This window comes from Crocodylus porosus, unplaced genomic scaffold, assembly GCF_001723895.1.
Source record: "Crocodylus porosus isolate Cpor-Errol unplaced genomic scaffold, CroPor_comp1, whole genome shotgun sequence".
Lineage (NCBI taxonomy): Eukaryota > Metazoa > Chordata > Crocodylia > Crocodylidae > Crocodylus > Crocodylus porosus.
In genome coordinates this window covers 33,108,400-33,130,308 of record NW_017728912.1, presented here as the reverse complement: position 1 = coordinate 33,130,308, position 21,909 = coordinate 33,108,400, and the positions used below count along the sequence as shown (strand labels likewise).

General features: G+C 47.6%; 1 protein-coding gene across 1 annotated transcript in view; it reads left to right on the top strand.

Annotated features, from left to right (window-relative positions):
* Nucleotides 1-21,442, top strand: part of MFHAS1 (malignant fibrous histiocytoma amplified sequence 1) — a 70,475-nt gene extending 49,033 nt beyond the window's left edge. Inside the window, exons 2-4 of the mRNA XM_019534243.1 lie at nucleotides 11,307-11,594; nucleotides 12,645-13,085; nucleotides 21,003-21,442. Of these exons, the coding sequence (XP_019389788.1) occupies nucleotides 11,307-11,437 (131 nt within the window). The 3' untranslated portion in view covers nucleotides 11,438-11,594; nucleotides 12,645-13,085; nucleotides 21,003-21,442. The remainder of the gene's footprint in view (nucleotides 1-11,306; nucleotides 11,595-12,644; nucleotides 13,086-21,002) is intronic.
* Nucleotides 21,443-21,909: the final 467 nt, after the last annotated feature.

Here is a 21,909-nt window from a genome sequence, read left to right as displayed (position 1 = left end):
TGCTGTGGAAGTATCCAACATCCCAGACCCATTGGTTTGGGGCTTTGGATACTCCCTAAATCCAGGCAGGCTTCCTATGTACAAGCCCCCAAGCCCAAGCTGTATGGTTCAGATGCTTGTGGGTGCCTCAGTATTCTTATAGGTATGACAGAAACTGCTGAGATTTCAGCAGAGCAAAGGGCAGTCTGTAGGCAGGGTTGGAGCTAGACAGAGCAACCAGTGGGGGTGAGGAGGTGGATTTTTCAGGCCATTTCAGAGAGTGACATTGGTTTGTGTATGCAGTGTAGTTAATGCACATTGCATCAGCTGCAGAGTATTTCATTGAGTTGAAGAAAGAAGAGGGCACCCCACCCAGCAGAATTGTATTGCAACCCCTACTTTGCTTAGTCTGCCTTAATGGCTGCCTGGCTCTGTACCCTCTTCTCATGCTGTGGCAGGGGAGTTGAGTTCCCTGTACAGCATGCACTTGCTGTCAAATCCATCAGAAGCTGTTGGTAAAGGAGGTGTTCCAGCTGCATGTGAGAAAAGGGTGAAGGTTGATTTTAAAGTGGCTGTCTTTAAGCCACTGAATGGTGGTGGAAGACTCATAAATCTGGCAGCAACCTTGTCTTGGTTTATCTGCTACTACAAAATTAGCATATCCCCATACTGTTAAGTGTTAGCTCTTGCAGTTGTGTAGTGGATATGTGATCCTTACCCAGAATAGGATACAGTTCATCTGATCTTGGACATGAGCTGTGTGCAAATCATCTGTTTTACTGTAACCTCAATTCTGGCACCAGAGGTCTCACAATAATAATTACAAATGCAATTGTGTCGCTTTTACAATACTAAGAAATTTTCCTATTTACGGTTTGACCCACTGTGGACAGGATTTGAAGGTACGCTTTTTTCTCAGGACTTTCCACCTTGTGTTCCTCGACTAACAGCAGGGCTTGGCAACCTCCGGCACGTGTGCCGAGCATGGCCATTTTGCTCGGCACGCCACCGCCAGCCCCAGCTCTGTGTAGCTGCTGCCAACCACGGAGCCCAGGCTGCTCCCAGCAGGCAGCTGGGAAGCTGCAAGCCCTGCTACAAGCAGCCTGGGCTCCGTGGTTGGCAGCAGCTACCCAGAGCCAGGGCTGGGTGCAGCAGGCAGGCTACAAACGTGTGCCGAGTTCCAGCATCAGCTCTGTACTGGTGTGTGCACACACGTCTCGGAGCGGGTGATGGGGGAGGGACCTGAGGCAGTGCAGCCCTGGTCTCTCCCATGCTGCCAGCACAGAGCTGATGGTGGGGCTCTGGAGCCTGGTGCAGCTGTTTGTAGACAGCCTGGCCTCTGGGCAGCTGCAGCAAGCAGCAGGCAGGCTGCAAACCGGGCTCCACAGCACCGGCATCAGCTCCATGCTGGCGGTGACTATGCGTGCACTTCGGAGCGGACAGCACTGCCTCAGGCCCTATCCCTGCTGTCCGCTCCGAGGTGTGCGCGCAGTCACCACCAGCATGGAGCTGTGGAGCCTGGTGCAGCTGTTTGCAGCCTGCCCCACTGCTTGTTGCAGTGGCCCAGAGCCCAGGGTAGCTACAAGCAGCTGCTCCGGGCTCCAGAGCCTAGTCATTAGCTCTGTGCCAGCAGCAGGGGAGAGGCTGGGTTTGTCTTGCCTCAGGCCGCCCCCCAACCATCTGCTTCGAAGTACGCGTGCAGCTGTTTGCAGACTCCCAGCTGCAGCCAGCCCTGGCTCTGGGTAGCTGCTGCCAACTACAGAGCCCAGTCTGCTTGCAATGGGACTTGCAGCTGAGCCCACCTGATTCCCACCCACTCCAAGCCCAACAGTGGCCCAGACCCTCTACTGGGATGAGGCTGGCCTTGCCCCTTGCCAGGAGCATCGCACCTTTGTGGGCTTAGCTGTGTGGAGTGGGTGGGTGGTTGGGCTGATGGGCAGGCTCTGATCCGGGGCATCGGCTGGTTGCTCTGCAGCCCGGGGGTTGGATCCCCAGGGAAGCAAAGGGGCTCCAGCAGGTCCAGGACATTGTTGGGTCAGACTTTATCCGGTGGCCCAGCAGGCAGGCTCTGTGCACCCATGCATCTGGTTCTATGTGTGCACACATTTGTCTGGTTCCAGATGTGTGTGAGCATGTCTGCTCTGGTTCTCTGTGTTTGAGCACGTGGTTGTACATGTGTGTGTGGTTCATAGTATTGTAGTGCTTAGGGTCAGAAGAGACCTAAACCGATCAGCAGGTCTGACCCCCAGCCCCAGGCAGGAATGGGTGCTGGGGTCATATCACCCCAGCCAAATATCTGTTCAGCCTCCTCTTGAAGACCCCCAAGGTAGGAGAGAGCACTACCTCCCTTGGGAGCCCATTGCAGAGCCTGGCAGCCCTAACTGTAAGTAAGGTCTCCTGATGTCCAGCCTGAAACTTCTCTATAACAATTTGTGGCCGTTATTCCTAGTAACCCCAGGTGATGCCCGGGAAAACAGAGCAACCCTCAATTCCTGCTGTTCCCCCACCCCCGGTGAATTTGTAAACAGCCACCAGATCCCCTCTCAGCCTTCTCTTGTGGAGGCTGAATAGGATCAGGCCCTTCAGTTTATCTTCATAGGGCCTGCCCCTTGACCATGTGAGTGGCCCTACTCCAGACTCTCTTAATGCTAGCCACATCTCTCTTGAAGTGTGGCACCCAGAACTGGACACAGTACTCCAACTATGGCCTGACCAATGCTGCATAGAGGAGAAGGATCACCTCCCTGGACCTGCTTGTGATGCATCTGTAGATACACGACAAGGTGCAGTTAGCCTTACTGACGGCTTCCTCGCATTGGCAATTCATGTCTATCCTGGAGTCAGCAATGACTCCAAGATCCCATTCTGCCACCATGTTGACAAGAAAGGTGCTACCATGGAAGTGCCTGCCCAAGGTGGCTGGACTTGTCCACCGTTAATGTAATAGGTGCCTGTAGCAATAAGGCAGCACAAATTGATACCACCTATTTTGTGGCTTATGAGGGATATAGACATCTGCCTGCCCTTTGTGCTGCCATAAAAATCTTTATGGCAGCACAAAGGCTCCATCTGTTCCCACCTTGATTTGCACGGTAGAATAATGTTCCATGTGAAGAGAGAAAGCAGTTGTACTAACAGAGCTGTGTTTTGGGGAGGCATTTCCAGTAATAACCATAGGGTTTCTGCTTCATGAGGCTTGTTTATGACAAAGGGAGCAATAATCTTTACTTGTGATAGAGGCTATTAAAGTTGTTTTCCTATATTTGTAGTCATCAGTGCCACACATCATAAAATCTCTTTTCCTGCTCTGAAGTTCCCTGAGTTGCCTCCAGTGAGGTTTTCAGTAATTTGGTGATAACTGGGAAAGTGGTTGCTATGGATAACTGTTCACATAGTCTGTGTATGTGCACTTGTAATAGGAGGACAGTGCCCCTGACCTGACCTGACCTGCAGGGTTTGCAGTCTAAAACCACAGGCAAAGACTGGACAAGAGATCACAAGGCAGGGTGTGGTGCTGGTTTCAGTGCTCCTTTGTGCTTCTGCTTGGCCTTTCGGGAGCTTCTGTTGGAGGGACCTGGATGAGGGTACTAAAGAGGCTGTTTCCAGCACAGCAACATAAAAGGGAGTTGACAGCAGTGTGCCAGGGAAAGGGACTGTTGAGTCTGAAGCACAGACGCTCCAGGTTCTGTCTCCAGAGCTATGTGCTCTTTGGATTTGAACATCTCTGTGCCTTAGTGTCCAACCTGTGAACCGTAAAGCAAGAAGGCAGCTGATTTCAGAGGTTTGTCTAAAACTAGAATTTTGGATGCAAAGCCATGCAGCATCTCAGCCTGTACTCCAAAGTACCATGCTCTATACTCCCTCTGTCACCTAAGTAACAGCTGCCCAGTCCTGCGGTTGGCTTGTATCCCATGTGATAGCTAAATGGCTTCCTCAACCATCTCTTTACCTTCTGTGCTGTGTCCTTGTTTTAGAGGAGCTGGGGCAAAATGAAGATGGCTCTTTGTTCATCAGTTCAGCTCTTACTTGAGATGCTTCTGCATTATTTCCTTAGGGTTGTAAGCACAATGTGAGTGGCATCCACACATGCAAAACATCTCAAAGAGCTACAGTCAGCATAAAGTGAGGAGCTCTTTACTATAGCATCAGCTCCACAGAACCTGCTCAGCCCTTACCAAGCTTGACATTGGCTGCTTCTGCAGCATGATGGGCATTAAGGAAATGGGTTTCAATTTCCTTTCAAAAACCCTGCTAGGGTTCAATACTGACAAGTTCAATACTGACAACTGCAAGGTACTGCACCTGGGGAGGAAGAACCAGCAGCATATCTACAGACCGGGGAACTCCCTTCTTGTCAGCACAGAGGCAGAAAAGGATCTTGGAGTCATTATTGATTCCAAGATGAACATGGGCTGCCAATGTGAGAACGAGGTCAGTTAAGGCTAACCACACCTTGTCATGCATCCACAGATGCATCATGAGCAAGTCCAAGGAGGTGATCCTCCCCCTTTATGCAATATTAGTCAGGCCACAGTTGGAGTACTGCATCCGGTTCTGGGTGCCACACTTCAGGAGCGATGTGGACAGCATTGAGAGGGTCCAGAGAAGGGCCACCTGCATGATTGGGGGCAGCAGGGCAGGCCCTATGGGGGGAGGCTACGGGACCTGAACCTGTTCAGCCTCTACAAGAGAAGGCTGAGAGGGGATCTGGTGGCTGTCTATAAACCTACCAAGGGGAACCAGCGGGGATTGGGAGAGACCCTGTTCTCCTGAGCACTACCAGGAGTAACTAAGAATAACGGCCATAAGTTGACTGAGAGTAGGTTCAGGCTGGACATCAGGAGGCACTACTTCACTGTCAGGGCAGCTGGAATCTGGAACCAACTTCCAAGGGAAGTGGTGGTCACTCCTACCCTGGGGGTCTTCAAAAGGAGGCTGGATAATCAACTTGCTGGGGTTGTTTGACCCCAGTACTCTTTCCTGCCATGGCAGGGGGTTGGACTTGATGATTTGCTGAGGTCCCTTCTGACCCTACCAACTATGAAACACAGGATAATAGAGTAGTTATAAACAAAAGTAAAATAGCCCATTTCTTTTTTCTCTCCAACTGCATATATAGGAAGAAGAGTAAGCTGCAGTACTGAATGCACAGATTCAGATCTGGCTGATGTCACAGTCTAATGGTTCCATAACCAGCCTTCATTTATATCACAGATCATGGAATCAGAAAATGAGGGTTGGAAGGGACCTGAGGAGGTCTAGTCCTGTGGTTCTCAACTTTTTTCATACCGGGACCTAATTGGGAAGATCAGTGGGTTGACCCAACCCACACCCCCCTGGCTTGATCTACAGTCCCGTGCTCCTCTGGGCCATGCTGGGGCCCCTCATTACTGACCTGTGGTCCCCTGCTCACCCCCCAGCCCTGCTGGAGAAGACCCCCAGCTGCCCCCATCATGCTTGTGCTGGAGTGGAAGCAGCGCATTGCCCCTGTCCTGTCCCACCTGACAAGCAATGAGTGTAGGCCCCTGTGTGTATGGGCCCTGGCCCTGTGCTGCCAGCCCAGGCATGCAGCTCCCTGCTGTGAAGGACTTCCCTTGCTGAAGGGTCAGGTGCCTTCCCTCTGCTTGCCAATTCCCCTCCCCCCCCTTTTCTGGCCCACACCTGGCCACCTTCCCCAGCACTAGCACCCACTGCCTCCAGTCATCCCAAGCAGCCCCTTGTAGGCTGGAATGCTGCCAGCCTGCAAAGGGAAACCTGTGCTTTCACACATTTTTATGGGACTTGCTCATGACCCTTTTAAATTTTCCTGTGACCCACTTTTGAGTCGCGACCCACTAGTTGAAAAACACTGATCTAATCCAACCCTGTGCTCAAAGCAGGACCATCCCCAAATAGATCATCCCAGCCAAAGATTTGTCTACCTGTGTTTTCAAAACCTCCAAGGATGGAGATTCCACAACCTATCTGGGTAACCTGTTCCAGTGCTTTACTACCCTCCTAGTGAGAGTTTTTCCTGATATCCAACCTAAACTTCCCTTGTTGCAACTTGAGACCATTGCTCTTTGCTCAGTCATCTGCCACCACTGAGGATACAGCTGTGCAGCTGAGCCTGAGGGTCCTGGGACTATAACAGCAGAGTTGATGACTGTCAAAGATTTAGGTGCTTACATAGAGTTCTGTGATTGTGGTCTGTTCTTGGGCTGTGTATGCCCAAGCAAAATGAGTAGGGGGAGCACTCTCAAAAGCTCCTTAATTCCATTTGCAGAAATAACTTGATCACTTTCACCCAACTCTTTGAAGGCAATTAGACACCTTGCTGCCGTTGAGGGAATTGGATGCTTATACTCCTGGTATCTGGCCTTCTGCTTTCAGTGAGACTCCCATATTAGTCATGTCCAGATGACACTTTTACTGTGACCAGCAGGAGTGCCCTCACACTTGATGTGCTGCATCATGCTTGCTGGTGCTTCAACCAGGACAGCATAGTCAGGGTTGTGGGCAGGTCAGTTGTCACTACTTGGTGACAGTGGATTGGATCCTTCATGGCACAGCGCAGACTTGGATACACAAAGCCAAAGCAATTTCACTTAACAACGGAGTTTCACTTAAAGTCTTAATTGTCTCTCTGCATATGATAATGTGAAAAGGAAGGCTAGAATAGCCTTTAGTTAATGTTTTATGCATTGGTTGCAGTATGACCCTTGTGAGGGGGAGGTTTCCAGTAAAGAGTGTGTGACATGCTTCTGAAAGAATGCATTATCAAAATACAGAGTGATTGGCTAAACGCTGCAGCCAGCCAAGGGCCTGAGATTTTTTCATGTGCTTTGAAGACAGGAGGGGCACATTCACTCAAAGTGACCCCCTCCTGACTGTGATCTGCAAAGCATGTCTAATGCCTTGCCAAGTCTGCTGGAACTTTATCCAGAAGAGAGGGAACATAGAATATTTTTCCTTTCTTAGGTGGGTTTATATTTGTGTAACTCCTGGCATCAGAAATCAACCAAGTGGCAGACTTGCAACTGTGAGGACGGATGGGGAAGTGTGCAAGGGGAAGAGGAGGGGCAAGCCATTACAGAAACAAATGGGAGTGGAACAATCCTGGCAGGAACAGAGTTGCTCCAACTGTCTGGGGTGATGTATTAAAAAACAAACAAACAACAACAACCCCCCCCCCCCGCAGTGATCTGACTCTGCTTTGTAGTAATATATGGCAAGAAGAACACCCTGTACTTGACAGCTCATTTGAGTCTGTCCCTAAGTGTCTCTTCACAGCATCTGATGATGTGCAAGCCCTCTGCTTTATGAAAGCATATGCTTTTCATCTCTGATTTAGTTAGTCTGTAAGGTACAGATCTACACTGCCTTCTGCCTGACTTCAGACTGATGTTGCTAACTACCTTTCTTTCAGTCTGTCCCAACCATGCAGTTGGTCCAATATAAAATCATCCACAGCAATCATTGACTTTTGTAGTAACATAAGGCATTTTGTGCATGTACCTGGGAGGGAAATATGGGATGAACTTCTAGATGTCTGAGGACCTTGTGGGCCAAACCCCAGGCATCATCTGGTCCAGGGGGCTGCCTATGAGGCCAGTAATCTGGCAATGAGAGAAGTAGTAATATGGCAATTAATGCTGCTGCTATGAAATTCCAGCCCCACGAGGCAGGTGATGTGACTCTACAGTCTGGATTTGGCTTGTGGACCAGTCCTGTGTGCTGGATCTAACCTGTGGGGCTGGATATCTTAGGCATCATTGGTTTAGAAGTGTGCAATCTTGCAAAAATGAGGCTGTAATTGTGGGAACTGCTGCAGGTCGGAGCACTGCATGGGTGAACTTTACAGATAGACTTATCAAAAGCAATATAAGGGAATGGTGTGGGGTGAGGATGGGTGGCACACGGTTTTTAGCCTCCTAGACCGACAGTCTACTTTTTATGAATATTTAACCCATTAAAGGCAATGTGATTTGCAAATACTTCCTTTTTCTATTTGACCTCTTTCTGAGGGCCTTGTGCATGGGCTGTGAACTCAAGTTTGTTGCAGTTGCCCTTCACCACAGCATCATCTATAGCATGAAGAGATGCTAAGCAGTCATATTTCCAGCTTTGAAGATAATGGGATTTGTCAGAGGTGCTGAGGGAAATGTGAAAATGTTGTATCATAGAAAAGTAGGGCTGGAAAGGACCTCTAGAGATCTAGCCCCAACCCCCTGTGTGAGGTAGGATCATGTTTATCCAAGCCATCATAGAGGTATTTGTATTTAAAATAGGAAATCAGTATTCTAATATTGCAGAAAAATGTTTGTGTGGCTTAAAAGCGGCTGTAGTATCTGAAACTGAAGTACAGGTATGAGACACTAGCACAAATATGAAAACTAACTTGAAGTGAAATGGACTGTACACCAGCTACTAGGGGAACACTTTATTTACCACCAGTTTGTTAAGAGAATAGGAACAAGAAAAAAAAAGTCTGTAATGGAAAATGTGCATCTGCGTTTTTTGTTGGGATCTACTGATCTCCTCTGCTGTTACAACTAACAGTTGCAGAGGAATTATACTAGTGTACCTGATTTATTTTTTTTAAGAGCAAGAATTATGCATGTGTCTTTACTGAAGCATCTGTAATGCTAGGGGGGGAAAGGTTGCAGTATTTGGACACTCCTGGGATAGCTAAGCCAAGCTTTGTTGTGTCACTGCGGTACCACCAACAGTGCTATTGTTTAGTTTGGTGTTTTTTCGGTATTTTTGAACGTATTAGTGGGTGCAGTTTGTATTCTGTAGTCCCTTGTCATGGACCGGGAGCTCTTTTATGTGAGCGTTTAATAACAACATGTTTTATTGTCAGAGCATTTAATGATAGATTAGTTTAGGGCCTGAACAGCTTAGAGCATTAATAATGGGAAAAGGGCAGCACATGGAGGCTTCTTAGTAAGTTATAATGGGATGTGAAGTATGTTGCTGATTCAGACCTGATCCAGGTCAGGAGTAACTTAATCTTGTGGCAGCCTGCTCAGTGGCTTTTGTAACAAGAGTTGGGGATCCTGCTGGTGCCAGTTGTTGGCAGATGTCTGCCTCACATGAACCACTGGTGGCTGGGTCTGTGTGCTGGTAGATGAAGCAGAGGGCAAGTGCTTTTTGGACCCAGTGGTTGATTTTCTTATCACTACTAGAAATGATTCCCTCTACACCAAAGTGGAGACATGGTGTCAAGTGAGATGGGCACTTAGAGTGCTAACTGCAGTCCATGCTGTGTCCCTGCCACCCTGTCAGCCCACTTATGGACGGGCATAACAACTTCAGGCTGTTTGTGGCATATCACCTCTGTGGTCTGCTACCTCTGACAGTGATCTTAAAAACAGGATTGAACCATTGTGATAGGGCACCAAAAGGCCAGGGGAGCTTGACTATTCTGAGATAGTTTAATGGTAACGTTTTTTTCTCTTCACTGTGAAATGCACATATGTAGGAAATCAGGAGCAATGTCTAGGCAGGATGTATTGCTGAAGTGTAGCCTGACATGAACCTTGAGAACTGAACAGTTTTGAGTACACCCACACACCTGTGAGAAACTAGCTGGTGGTTAAAATAAAACCATGGTTATGAGAGAACTGCTTTCTTTCAGAGTAAAGACTAGCTTTAGTTTAGTCTTGAGAAAAAAAAAAAGGTTTGATATGATGCTGAACATACCCCAAGATTTGACTTGGGTGTATTTCAGATTTAGAAGCTGATCCAGCCTCCCTAACAAAATTACTTAAATCAAACTGCCTAGGAAAGTAAAATGTCTCCTGCCTCACCGGGAAGATTTTGAGAATGTCTACTGTGAGCTTACCAGCTTTTCTTTTCTAGTCTCTTTTTACTTAAACAACATAGAAGAGACTGGACATTGAACACACTAATAACAAACACCACCAAGATTTCCAGGCTAGGGGATGCAGCAGAAACTAGGTGGCTTAAATCTGGAGTTTCCATGCCCTGCATAGTTTCTGAATAGAGAGCACATCACACACACAACTTCCTTCCCATTCAAGATGGCATGGACCTCTACTGGTAGCAGTGCCAGTAACATTCCCACTGCAGCTGTAGAAGTGTCTTACAAAGAAAAGAAAATTGGGGAAGTCATTTAATGCATTTCCAGCCTCTTGATTTCAGCAGCTGAAAATGCAGAGGAAGTGGCACCCAGTGACCAGCCAGCAGCTCTAGAAGAGCAAATCTCTTCACATGCCAGTTGTGAAATTGCTGTGGTATAGGTTTGTATGCAGAAAGTGGTCCCTAATAGCAGTGTTAAAGGTTGCATCACCCTAAGTAAAAGGAGGAAATCATTGCTAGAATGGATTCTTCATCCTCGGGTTTAACAATTGAAGATTGTTTCATTTGGTTTATTTTTGTTGTCGTCTCTTCACTTGACTGCAGCTAGTTTGAGGCCCTTCCTTGAATCCTGTAGCTTAGACATTGGTAATGGGACAAATCCAGAGCCACATTTAAGAGCCATACTGGGGTCAGATCCAATCCAGCACCTTGTCTCTGATAGTGGCAAGTAATAGAGGCTTTAAAGGGATGAGTACGCACGCAAGACATGTCTGGTGTAATCCATTTCCCATCTTTGTTAAACAAATGAAAAATGTATTTCAGTAGTGTGCAGGGGGGAGCAGTTGAAGCGAAGCTTGGCGTGCCGGCTAGCACTCCTCTAGAAATGCGCAGCTGCCGAATGCTTTGCCGTTGTATGATGAATCAAATAAGGGCTGGTGCAGGAAATGAGCACAGCGCAAAGGGCCATTGTGGGCTATATACAACACTGCTGCTTACTGATACTGATCTCTTCCAGCCTTGGGTTGCATTTCTGGGGGGGCAGGGGCTGGAGGATGGGTGCAGAGTGTCATCACTATACTGCGTACCCATGAATAATAATTTCTGTCCAGCCATCTGCCAGTTACCTTGTTGACTGCAGTGTGGTTCATTCACAGAGCTCTGGAAAGTAAATTTCAGGTCCCAGCTGACCCCAGATCCCAATTAGGAACACCTACTCCATAGCCTGTGCCTCATTAGCCTGTCTCTAGGCATTGTCAATTGAAGTGGGTCCCCGATTGCTCTCCTGGGTCAGTCTGTGGTAATGTGAGGGAGGGGAGGGGAGCAGTGGCAGATGCTGCCCTTGTGTGGAGCAGCTTCTTCACCAGGATGTTTGCCATGGTGACAGAGGAGAATTTGGATGGGTTAAAAAACAAACTTCCTTCTAGGACGCTTGGTGATGTTGGTCTGAGATGCTCCCCTCTGGGTCTTAGTGAAACCATGCATCTTGTGATGTTCAGCGTGTGTTCTGTTTTCTCCTACAGGAGAGTTGCTGAGTCAGCCTCGACCAGAGGGAGTGACAGAGATCATCTGCCCAAAGAATGGCAATGAGCGAGTGAACGTCGCCTTGGTTTACCCACCCACCCCGACCGTGATCAGCCCTTGTTCCAAGTGAGCCCTGAGAGAAGCCCTGACCCCCCCCCATTTCAGTTCACACCAAAACCCTAAATACAGCAAGCCCTCGCTAAGCCTTTTTGAGAAGTAGCAGCCGCACAGCCCAAGGACAGTTCTAATTATTTGTGGGACATGGACACCCCATTCCAAGAACAAAGGTACAGTAAGGCAAAACCCCATGTGTCCTCCTTAATCTTGTTTTGCTGAATAAGAAATGTGTCTGAGGGACAGTTCTGTTTCTTGTTATGCAAAGCAGTGAATATTCTTTGATGGGAAGGGTGGGATTCTGGAAATAATAGCTTTCCCTTACAGTCATTGCACCTGCGGTTTGTGTCTACTTAGTGAACTGCAAGTTGTCTAGGCCTTGCTCTGTTTATATCTGAGAAGTGCAAATACTTCAGTGGGTACTGGCAGTTCAGCTTGAGGATGATCAGGAATAAAACCATGATAGCAACAATGGAGAGGCTGGGCGTAGGTCAGCTTGCAGAGAAGGTATAACTGAAGGGTGAGTCCCAATTATAACGCTCTCTCTGCAGCTGGCAAGAGAATGTCAGCTAGCCAGCTGTGCTCTCCTGGGTCACCATCCTTACTGCTACTCTTGCTTTAAGATAATCTGAAACTACTTCCAAACATTATATATTTCTACCATCAGCCCCCATAGCAGGTCCTGTTTTAAACCACTTTATAGGATGACCTGCATTCCAACTATGTGAATGGGACTTTCAAACACTGCTTTACCTGTAGTGAGAGCCAGTCCTTAGTTTTTCTGAAGCTCAGCTCTGAATCACAGCTACACATTCCTGCTCTGTTCTTCTGCATGTGTGAGATTAGTAAATTGTTAGGGTAAGTTTTTAACCTGAGGTACCAACATATTAAATTGATTTGAGGTGCAACATGCATGTCTTCTGAGTTCTGCTGCAAGTATGAGTTCAGTTCATCTCCAGTCTGCCTTCTGTAGCATCTAACAATAGTGCTCCAGTTCCACAGTGGCTGTACTTATGACTTAGCTGTCAGGAAATCCATAGCAAATGGAGACTTTGCACATAGCTTTATTCCAAAAAAGGACTGCTTTATTTAGATGACTGAGTATCTACCATGTTTTGACTATTGGAAGAAAATGGAATGTGTATTAAGCTATATATCATGAGCACTATACAGCATAACAGACTCTTACTGCGTTATTGCTTCTTTGTCCTTCTCTCCTCCAGATGAATGGAAGCACCAGTGCTGAAGGTTTTATATCGGGCAGAATGTGAAACCATGGTGTGGCTGGACAATCTGTAGCACTGCTGTCTGCTTGGGTTTGGAGTCATGCATTGACAAGAACACCAGACTTTGGAACTCTGAACTGTTTCAAGTGGGCACACAGCTAACTGCGTCTCCTCTGAGGTATCCTCGAACTGAAGTGTACGCTGCAATCTGAAGGTCATGGATGATTGGATGGGAAGTGGCTATTAGGTAGCAGCATTCATGGCTGGAGACAAAACACTGAGATTGAAACTCATGGACCCACTGATCGCCTGTTGTGCAGCCATTTGGACCTCTTGGTGAATGTAAAAATATTCAGTACTGTTTCTTTCAGGCATGCCTGAAGGAAAGTCTTTTGAGATGAGCTGCTGTTGGGGTTCCCTGGAATTGTTCCTGCACATGTGAGTGTTTGAGGTTGCCAGTCAAGTTGCTTTGTGAGATTTTCTTATGTGACCATAAATAGTCATATTGTTTTAAAATCAGAGCAGTGAAGCAAAATACCTAGTAATGACTCTCATCAGTGCATTATGCAAAGGCTTCTTGAGCAACTTGGTGGAAGGATAAGTGATGAAGCTTGTTAATAGAGGAAAGCATTTTATGTGGTCTGAATTCACTTATCCAATGGTAGGGCCTCAAGTTACTGAGCCTAGAGGTAGAGAGAAGCCTTTTGGACCACGAGGTTACAAGTGTACATGAACTGAACCCACTTTTATACTGGATTTTGTATATCAGAGGTTAAGATGGAATAAAAGAACAGGCAGGATCTTGCCAGGCACATTCTAGATTATATTGAATGCACAAAAAATCCTTGTGACTTGTAGCAGTCTGACACTAGGGTTAGAAGGAGATGTCGCCGATTTGAAGTGTATTAGCTGTGCTGCAATGTGTCATGGAACGTGTGTTTTGTCTAATGGGTACAGCTGATGTGCTTCATTGTATGAAACACATGTTGCCCCTTTTCCCACCCTTGAAGATGCGGGACAAAAAGCAATATAATCTGTGCAGGTGATTTTGGCTGAATGAGGAAAGCGAGTCTGGATGAGTGGGGATGGGGAAGTTGGGGTTCTCCACTCAGCCAGACTCACTCCTGCAATCATACAGGGAAACTGGCTGAATGGAGATCTCCAGGATGCCTCCCCTGTAAGCAGGGAGTGCCAGGCAAGTGCTCCTGGGTCTTGAGGTCCCCCCTCCACCTCCCTCCAAGGCACCTGCCTGAAGTGGTTGTAGAGTGCAAGCAGCCCAGGCTGATGTCCGTTGCAATAAAGCAGTAAAGTCTGTTACTGCCTTTTTTCATGTCACTGATTTTCCTTTGATGTGGCATGACAAAAGATAGTGACATCTATTTCCTCACCATTTGTGTGCCATAAAAATGTTTATGGTGGCACAAATGTGATATCTGTTTTCACCCCAGGAGCAAATAAACAGTAACCACCTGGTAACCTGGAAGTGCCTTAACTCTGCAGTGTGCACACCTGCTCTCTCACAAATGCATGCTCTATCTTCTGTGGCACTTATAATAAATTTAGAGGGTCATCAAACCTTGATTTTTATTTTTTTTTAAATCCCAATCAGTGTTGTTCACTCCTGTTCTCCTGAATTTACGGTTGTGCTACGGATGTGATGTCATTCCAATCCTTCCTGCTTAGCAGGGATTTCATGGTGAATGTGGTTGGGAATCTGTCACTACTCCTCTCCTTACTACTTGTTCTACTGATAAAAGATCTCACTAGTTACTGGTACTGGCAGACTCCTTGAGCAGCTGAAAACTTTTGTCAGAAGATTTTTCATTGGAAAAGGCAGATTGTATAGAATCAAAATGTCTTGTAGGACTGTACCAAATTTGTTGAAACTTTAGTGGGAAACCTGGTTTCCTGCTAACCCTCCCAGTCTCCTGGCTGTCCACAAGGGGACTAAGCAAGATAAATGCCTGACAAATAAGCTGATGACCTAGCTCTGCTGGGAGAAGTCAATTTGGGAGACATTTTAGTTTGGAGGTATTGAGAAAGCCCTGCTGAGTGGGTGTTTCTGTGTTTCCAGGGTGAAATGCATTGGAATACCAGTTGCCTGAAAATCTGAATATTTGTTTGATGTTTTCATTTTGATTCAACATATGAATTTATTGAAAAAACTCAAATTTTCTCAGGATGGCAATTCTGTTTCCTGGCCAGTCCTACAAAGGCTGTGCATGAGGAGCATAGCATTTGCATGGTTTGAAACCAGCCTTAGTTACCTCATCGCCTGCCCTTGAGTAATATTGGCAGTAGTGTTTGAGAATAGAACCCATCCTCCTCCTTTCCCCAGCCACCTGCCTCTCCACGTGTGCACATACATGTAGCATTGCTGGTGTTGCTCTGCCCTAGCCTCAGTGCAGGGCAGCTGCTAGCTGCCCCTCCCTCTTCAGAGATGCTCGCTGTCCTGTCCTTAGGGAAGGAGCCCTCATTTCCCCAAATGCCACTGGGAGAGAAGAGCTGGCACTGTCCAGAAGCAGCTGATGGGACTCTTTGGCAAAGGCAACAGGGATGGACATGCTGGCCTGTCAGGTTCCCATCCTCTCTGAGCAGGCCTGTAACATCCTGGGTAACTTCCGTTCTTTCACCCCAAGCTTCTCTTTCCTCCTGGGAGGGGAGGAGGCACAGAGTTACTGTGGAAATGGAACAAGCAGGTTCTGAGTAGGAGTTACTTTGTAAGACTGTTGCTGGGACAGCTGCAGTAGACGGTACAGTCATAGCAGACAGATTCATTTAGGTCCTGGATTAGGTCTTCCACCCTTCAGCAAACCAGTCCCTTACTACCTCTTAGAATGTAGGTGTGCTAAGAGAGGCAGCTGCAAGCACAGTGGTCGACCAGCTCCCCGTGGGCAGCGAGGCACTTGTCTCCTGATCTCAGTGGCAGACACGAGCACGTGTTCTGCTTGACCTTTGGAGAGTGCGCAGAACTCTGGGAGGGTGAGCTGGGTTTTCTTCTGGCTAGTTCATTGCCAGCCCACATCAACGCCAGCCAGTTTGGAGGGTCCCTGCTGCTGGGGACAGTTTGCGAGTCCAAGAGGACATGGTGCTGGGTGCTGGGCACTGGGCTGGCAGGGTGAAACACCCCTTGGTCCTAGGGCAGGGGTTGCCCTGCCACTTCCTGCCCCTGCTCCCTGTATTTCCCACCCACACAAAAAAAGAACCAAACCAAAACGTCCCCCACCGCCCAAGAGCTCTGGCCATGTTTTGCCCCAATCTCCTCCATAGTTTGAGCTCAGTTCCTCTTGCCTACACTCCTCAGGGGTCCCTGATGTCTGGGGCTGTGGGGAACTGGAGCCACTGGCATATCTTCTATCTCCAGCCTGAGCACCTTGCAGTGCTTGGTGGAGTAGCTCGTGTTGGATGTGGCCATGGCGTGGATCAAGGTGGGGATGGCATTGGGAGCTGGAGCGTTTGCCCAGACCACTGCAGTGCTGGTCCCATTTATTGCACCCACCCCCTTCTTAAAATGCTATATCTGTCCTCATGCTTGCCTGTTTAATCCCGTGTCATCCACTTTTCTGTGAATATGTTTTTTCCCTGTGCTGCTAGGAGACTAACAGCTGCTGTCACCTCCTTTAGCAGTGCAGAGGGCTGGATGGGCCTTCCATGCTCGAGTCTGGCAGGCTCAGGGGTCAGCTGAACACTTACTGAGCACTTAGACTTACTTCACTGGGAGCCTTTTGGGAGCAGAAGAAACCACTGTTGTTATAGAATGAAACTACGTGCTCTTAAAAAGCCCTTGTGCCTGTTTTTCTGGGAGGGGATCCTGTCAAACATCTTCTTATGGCTGGAGGCAGACCTGCTTTCACCATACAGCTGCAGCACCTCCTCTCATGCTTGCTGAAAGCAGCCTTTTAGTCACCAGCCACATCCAGGAGCTAGCTTTCTTGGTGCCAGGGTGAGGAAGACAAGCATTGGGCTTGTTGGAAGATGAAGGTGCTGTCCTAGGGTTCACTTTGGATCGGTGAACTGTGCCGCCATGTTGCTGCTGTGAAAGGGACTGGCCGCAGTCTCCCTGCACTGCCTTTTCTTTTGTGTAGTTGCTTGAGCCATGTGAAAGGCTGCCTCTCATGGAAGTAAGAGACAATTGGGATCTGAATGTTCAGTCTCATCCCTGCTCACAAAGCAGATGTGACCTGCATGGATCTCCTGGACTTAAGTCTTAATGCAATGTGGAAGATTGAAGACCTGACTGCCTGAGGCTACATGCATTTGGGTCTGGTACAGCTGTAGCCTTTTCAGACTGCAGGTGGTAGTCATATCACTAAGAATAGGGGCAACTGTGATGCTGTCACTCAGCAAAACTGTAATAGCAGTAAGGCCCCCAGTGCAGTAGAGGCAGTGACATGGACCCCCTTATCTGTGCAGTTAGCAGCTAGGATCCTGAGAGTGACACAGGGTAAGAGTGCACTTTTTCCTTTCCAGCATTCAGAAGTGTTGAGTGGGATCTCCACATTTATCCAGTGCCTCCCAGAGCCCACACAACACAGGGACACCCCTTGGGCTGATGGTGGACTGGGACTAAGGCTCCTTTTCCCACAGCTTTAGGGGGAGGGGGAATAGGTGTTGACTTACCACCTGGAGGTGGCCCCTGGAGGAAGATGGGTGGATAGGGGAAGGGGAGTTGTGGAGGTGGAGTTAGTAGCATGAATTGTGCAGCAAGTGAGGCTAGAATTGTGCACATGCTAGAGCTCTGTGCCCTTCTGCACTGGAGCACGAGGAGGCACTTGGATAGATTTCACTAGCTTCTTTAGTGCCTAACAAGGGTTCAGATCCTCAAGCAGTCCCTCTCCAGTGACAGGGCAACTTGTACTGTGCACTTCCTAGAGAAAATGTCCTTCTTCCTGCCTGACCCAAGGAGAGTAACTGTCTGGCTGGGTGTGCACAGACAGCAGCATCCCCACAGAGCTCTGCTGTAAATCCCACATCATCATCAGCAAGGCTCAGGTCCAAGGAACACTTCAGTAGAGCTTAGCATCATTCTCTGCCCCTGCCCTCAGCCCCCCACAACCTCCCTCCTGTCTTCAGCATGTCTGGGACCAGGGCCTTGTTCTTTCCCTGATAGAGACCTAAGGAACTGCTCCTTAAAGTTATGCTGTTGGTTATTGTAGATGCTCCCTGGGGCTTTTTGAGCTGAGGCAAAGAGGTGTTCCTCTCAGTTTCCTGCTCCCGATAAGGAGCTGGGTGTGTTATCTTAAAAGATGACATTTCTTTTCCCATGCACTAATGCTGCTGCTTTGTTTTATCTCATTCTGGACCATTTTAGGGTCCATAAAACACCAAAGAATTGCTTGTGAGAGGTGAACTGTGAGAAGACTGGGTACCAAGGAAAACAGTAGGGACCTGTTGAGACTGTGAGCTGCATCTGGGGATCAGGAATGGAGTGATGCTTGTGGTGCTCCTTAGGGAAGAAGAGACTGGCCCAACTTTTCAACCTTGGTCAGGGAGTTGGTGTGCCCCATGGGCACATAGTTTTTGGGTGGGAGAGCTCACTGCTCAGCATTGCTGGTGCCCAGGGATGAGGAGAGTTGACAGCTTTAAGAGGGGAAGAGAATTGAGTTTGTGTGTGTGTAACTAGAAAAGTAAGAATCTGAGCCTGTCTTGGATGCTTATTCTCCCTCTCTAGTTGCATGCTTGAAGTCTTGGTATCCTAAAGTCCCTAATTCCTGGTTCTGTAAATGTCCCTAAGGGTTGATTCCCTGTGCAGTCCTGCCATCAAAATGCCTTTGGTCCTTTCTGTACTGTGTAAGGTAGCCCCAGAGGCTGTGGTGGTGGTGGTAGTAGTAGTAGTAGGCATTCTACAAACATCAAACGCTGACCTCTGTCCATGTCACTGCCTGTAGAACATGATTTACAAATCTGAAGTATGTGACTATTAGCTGGATATGTGGCTTCATAATATTTTAAGCTGTCTTTATTTGAAACAGGCTCTGTTTTCTCAGATGCTGTTTATCTTGCTTGAAGGGAAGTGTCAACATTTTCAGGTGTCATAGCTGCTGTGATGACAAGAATAATGTGTGTGTGTCTAGTAAAGATACTGCATCTGGTATGTACGTTAAAAGTGCTGGGCCTACCATACAGCTGTTTGCCAAAAGCTGTGAAAAAGCTCTACTCAGTCATTTCCATACCATCTTTGCCATTAGCGATCTGTAGGTCATAGGTTGGCTGCTTGACCAGGTCTTTGCAGTGAACGGTCTCAAATACGTTGGAAGTTCCGGAGCCCTTGGCTGGCAGAGAGGGGACAGAAGTGCTGCAACGGGACCCTGGTCTGATGGAAGTCTCTGTGCGCTGAGCTACGAGAGTGCCTTCTGGCTAAAAGTGATATAAATGTTGCATGACCCGACAGCACACATTAAAGCAGGGATTCAGACCCTCCTTTCCAGATGAGCATAGTGTTTATCTGCACTTCCTGTACCCAGAGCATTAGGGCTGTGCGAAGCTTCAGTAGCTGATTCAATATGGAGGAGATTCAGCCCGATTCAATAACCGAATCTCTGAATCCAAATCAAATTGGGAGACCAGTTAAGAGCTCTGAATTGAATTGGAAGCCTCTGAATTGATTTGGAAAAGATTCGGCCAATTTGGAGATTTGGCTATAGACTAAACGGGCAGCAGTCCTCACCATGCTGGACAGGACACAGCTGCCTCCAGCTGGTAAGTCTGTTGCGGTGGGCAGAGTGGGGAAGAGGGCATTGGGGCAGGGTCTGGGACAAGCTGCCCAGCCAGGGCAGGGGGCGCAGGACTCAAGGAGTGGGGCGGGGGGCAGTGGGATGCAGGAGCTCGGCTTGCTCCGGGCAGAAGGGGGCAAGTAGCAGCAGGGTATAGCCCCTGCTCCCAGCGGTGCTACGCCTGCATCCCATTTTCCCCTGCACTGGGTGGGCAAGTGGTGGTAGCGCCTGCCCCCTGCACCTCTCGTGCCTGCTGGCAAGTGGCAGTAGGGTAGAGCTTCTATTCCCAGTGCTGATGCAGGTGCAGCAGGCAGGCGAGTGGTGAGGACTGCTGCCTGTTTAGTCTATGGCTGAATCTCTGGAGCAGCATCAAATCTTTGGATCTGATTCAGCTGAATCCGAAGCAAATACTTGCCACTCTGCACAGGCCTACCACGCATCACAGGGCCACATCAGATGAATACTGAATCATCAGTTGTGGTGCATCTCTGCTGTAAAGCAGTGGTTCTCAACCTTTTTAGACTCAAGGTACCCCTTGCAAAATGTTAATTCTTAGTCTTCACCCATTTTTTTATCTACAGAAAAATAATAGAGCAGTTTTTCTGTTGCAGAGAACTCAGGAAGATCACAGCAGGTCAGAATGTTTTGGACACTAGGCATTCCTCTCTGAAATCTTTGGGGTTATTTTATGAATTTTGTTTGTACCCCTAATAGTATTAACATTTGCATAGCACCCCAGGGCACCCTTGAAAGGATCTCCAGGCACCTAATGATGCCATACCATCCTGGTTAAGAATCACTGCTGTAGAAACTCCCCAAGTCCTAGGCTCTTCCTATGTGGAGATCTGCTTCAATCTAACTTCTTGTCCTATGTAACTGCATGTATAATAGCCAGAATCTGTGTGGAACATGAAGTGATGACACCCCTGTATAGATGCATTTTATTTAAGAAAGACAAGTTATGTTTTTAACTGAAAATACATTTTAAAATGGATATGGATACAGGATTTCCTACTTCATCATTTGAGCAGCCTGGATGGCAGAATTTGGTATAATTTAACAAATCTCATCTGAGTGTAAGATTGTTTGGAAGGCCTTTTTTATGGGAAGTCTCTCTTGGTTTCAGAGGAAAACTTCCAATAAAGTTCTGGGTCAGTTAGAAATCGGCTCTTCTGAAAATAGAATATTGGGGGCAGGGTGGGAGGTAAAGCTCTGGCAAGGTGGTTTAATTCACTAACTTGTCATCTCGGGGTATATGGGTTTAAATCCCCTTTGGCGCACTAATGTAAGTTTATGTTTGTGATCTTGTTACTATCTCAAAACCCATAAGCAATTGCTTGCAAATGGTGAAGGGGATGAGAGTGGGGAGACTAGAGAAGATGATCACAGTTGTCCAAAGGGGCATAATGGCAAGGCCACTTCTATCATCTGCAGGTTCTCCAGCTCTTGGTACTTTCCAGTGAGTTCTAGAGGGTTTTGGAGGGCCCTAGAACACCATGTCGCCAACAGTTTTGCTCCTGTCCAAGGTTGGGGCTGTATAAACAGGAGGAATTTCTTTCCAGGATCTTCTATCATTTCCTGTACTTGGAAACAGCCCCCTAATCTCTGAACTACCTTTTATATGTCTCTGTTTTCCCCATAGGGAGAACCAGTGACTTGTTGCTGTGATGTCATATGGAGCAAAGAAAACACACAACTGGAATCTTTCCCACTGGGAGGACCAAGTAACTAGGGGGGCTCTATGGCTGCACAGAGGAGAATGCATTGAGTTATTTTCAAGAGATAAAAGCCTTGGCCTATTGAGGAACAGAGCAAATGTTTTACCACCTGGACTCAGAACCATGATCATCCTGCAGGAAAGAGCTGCTCTACAAAAAAGAAAAATGGTGTGAATGGCTTCTCAGGGATTCTGTTTGCTGTGCACATAAAAGCCATAATTACCATAATGATGGCAGTATTTAGAGCACTCCAGTTTCAGTTCTCTGTAATGCAAAAGAGGGATCACTCATCTGACCTTCTCTCCTGTTCAGTAACTAGCATTAAAGATGCATTTTATCTTTATTTTTGTAATATGCAAAGCCATTTAATTTTCTATGCAGTTTTCAAGCTTCTAGCATTAGTGAACACTTGGTGCAATATTCTGCATGAGAAACGTGGGCTCTTGTTTTGTGGTTGGTATGTTTAAGCATACATCACTGTATTTTGGTATCCCTCACCCATGGTGTTGGCTCACAAAGCAGGCTCCAGTTTGCTATGCTCTGGGCAGACCTTGTTCACCAGCCTGCAAGAGTAGTTGCTTCTGGAGAGTCCTCATCTCTGGGGAGTTGTACAGGAAGCAAGGATTTGGGCACCTGTCAGAATCCATTGCTTGTTTCTAACTCCCAAGAAAACCAATATAAAAACCCAGTGTGAGGAAGCTCCTGCCACCCAGAGCTAACTGGAGGCAGGATGCTTTTGTGGGGATGATCTCGCTTCCGTGTGGTGCTGAGGCATTGAGCAGAGTGACAGGGAGCATGATGAGCTAGATGGCTCAGTCAGAACAATCTATG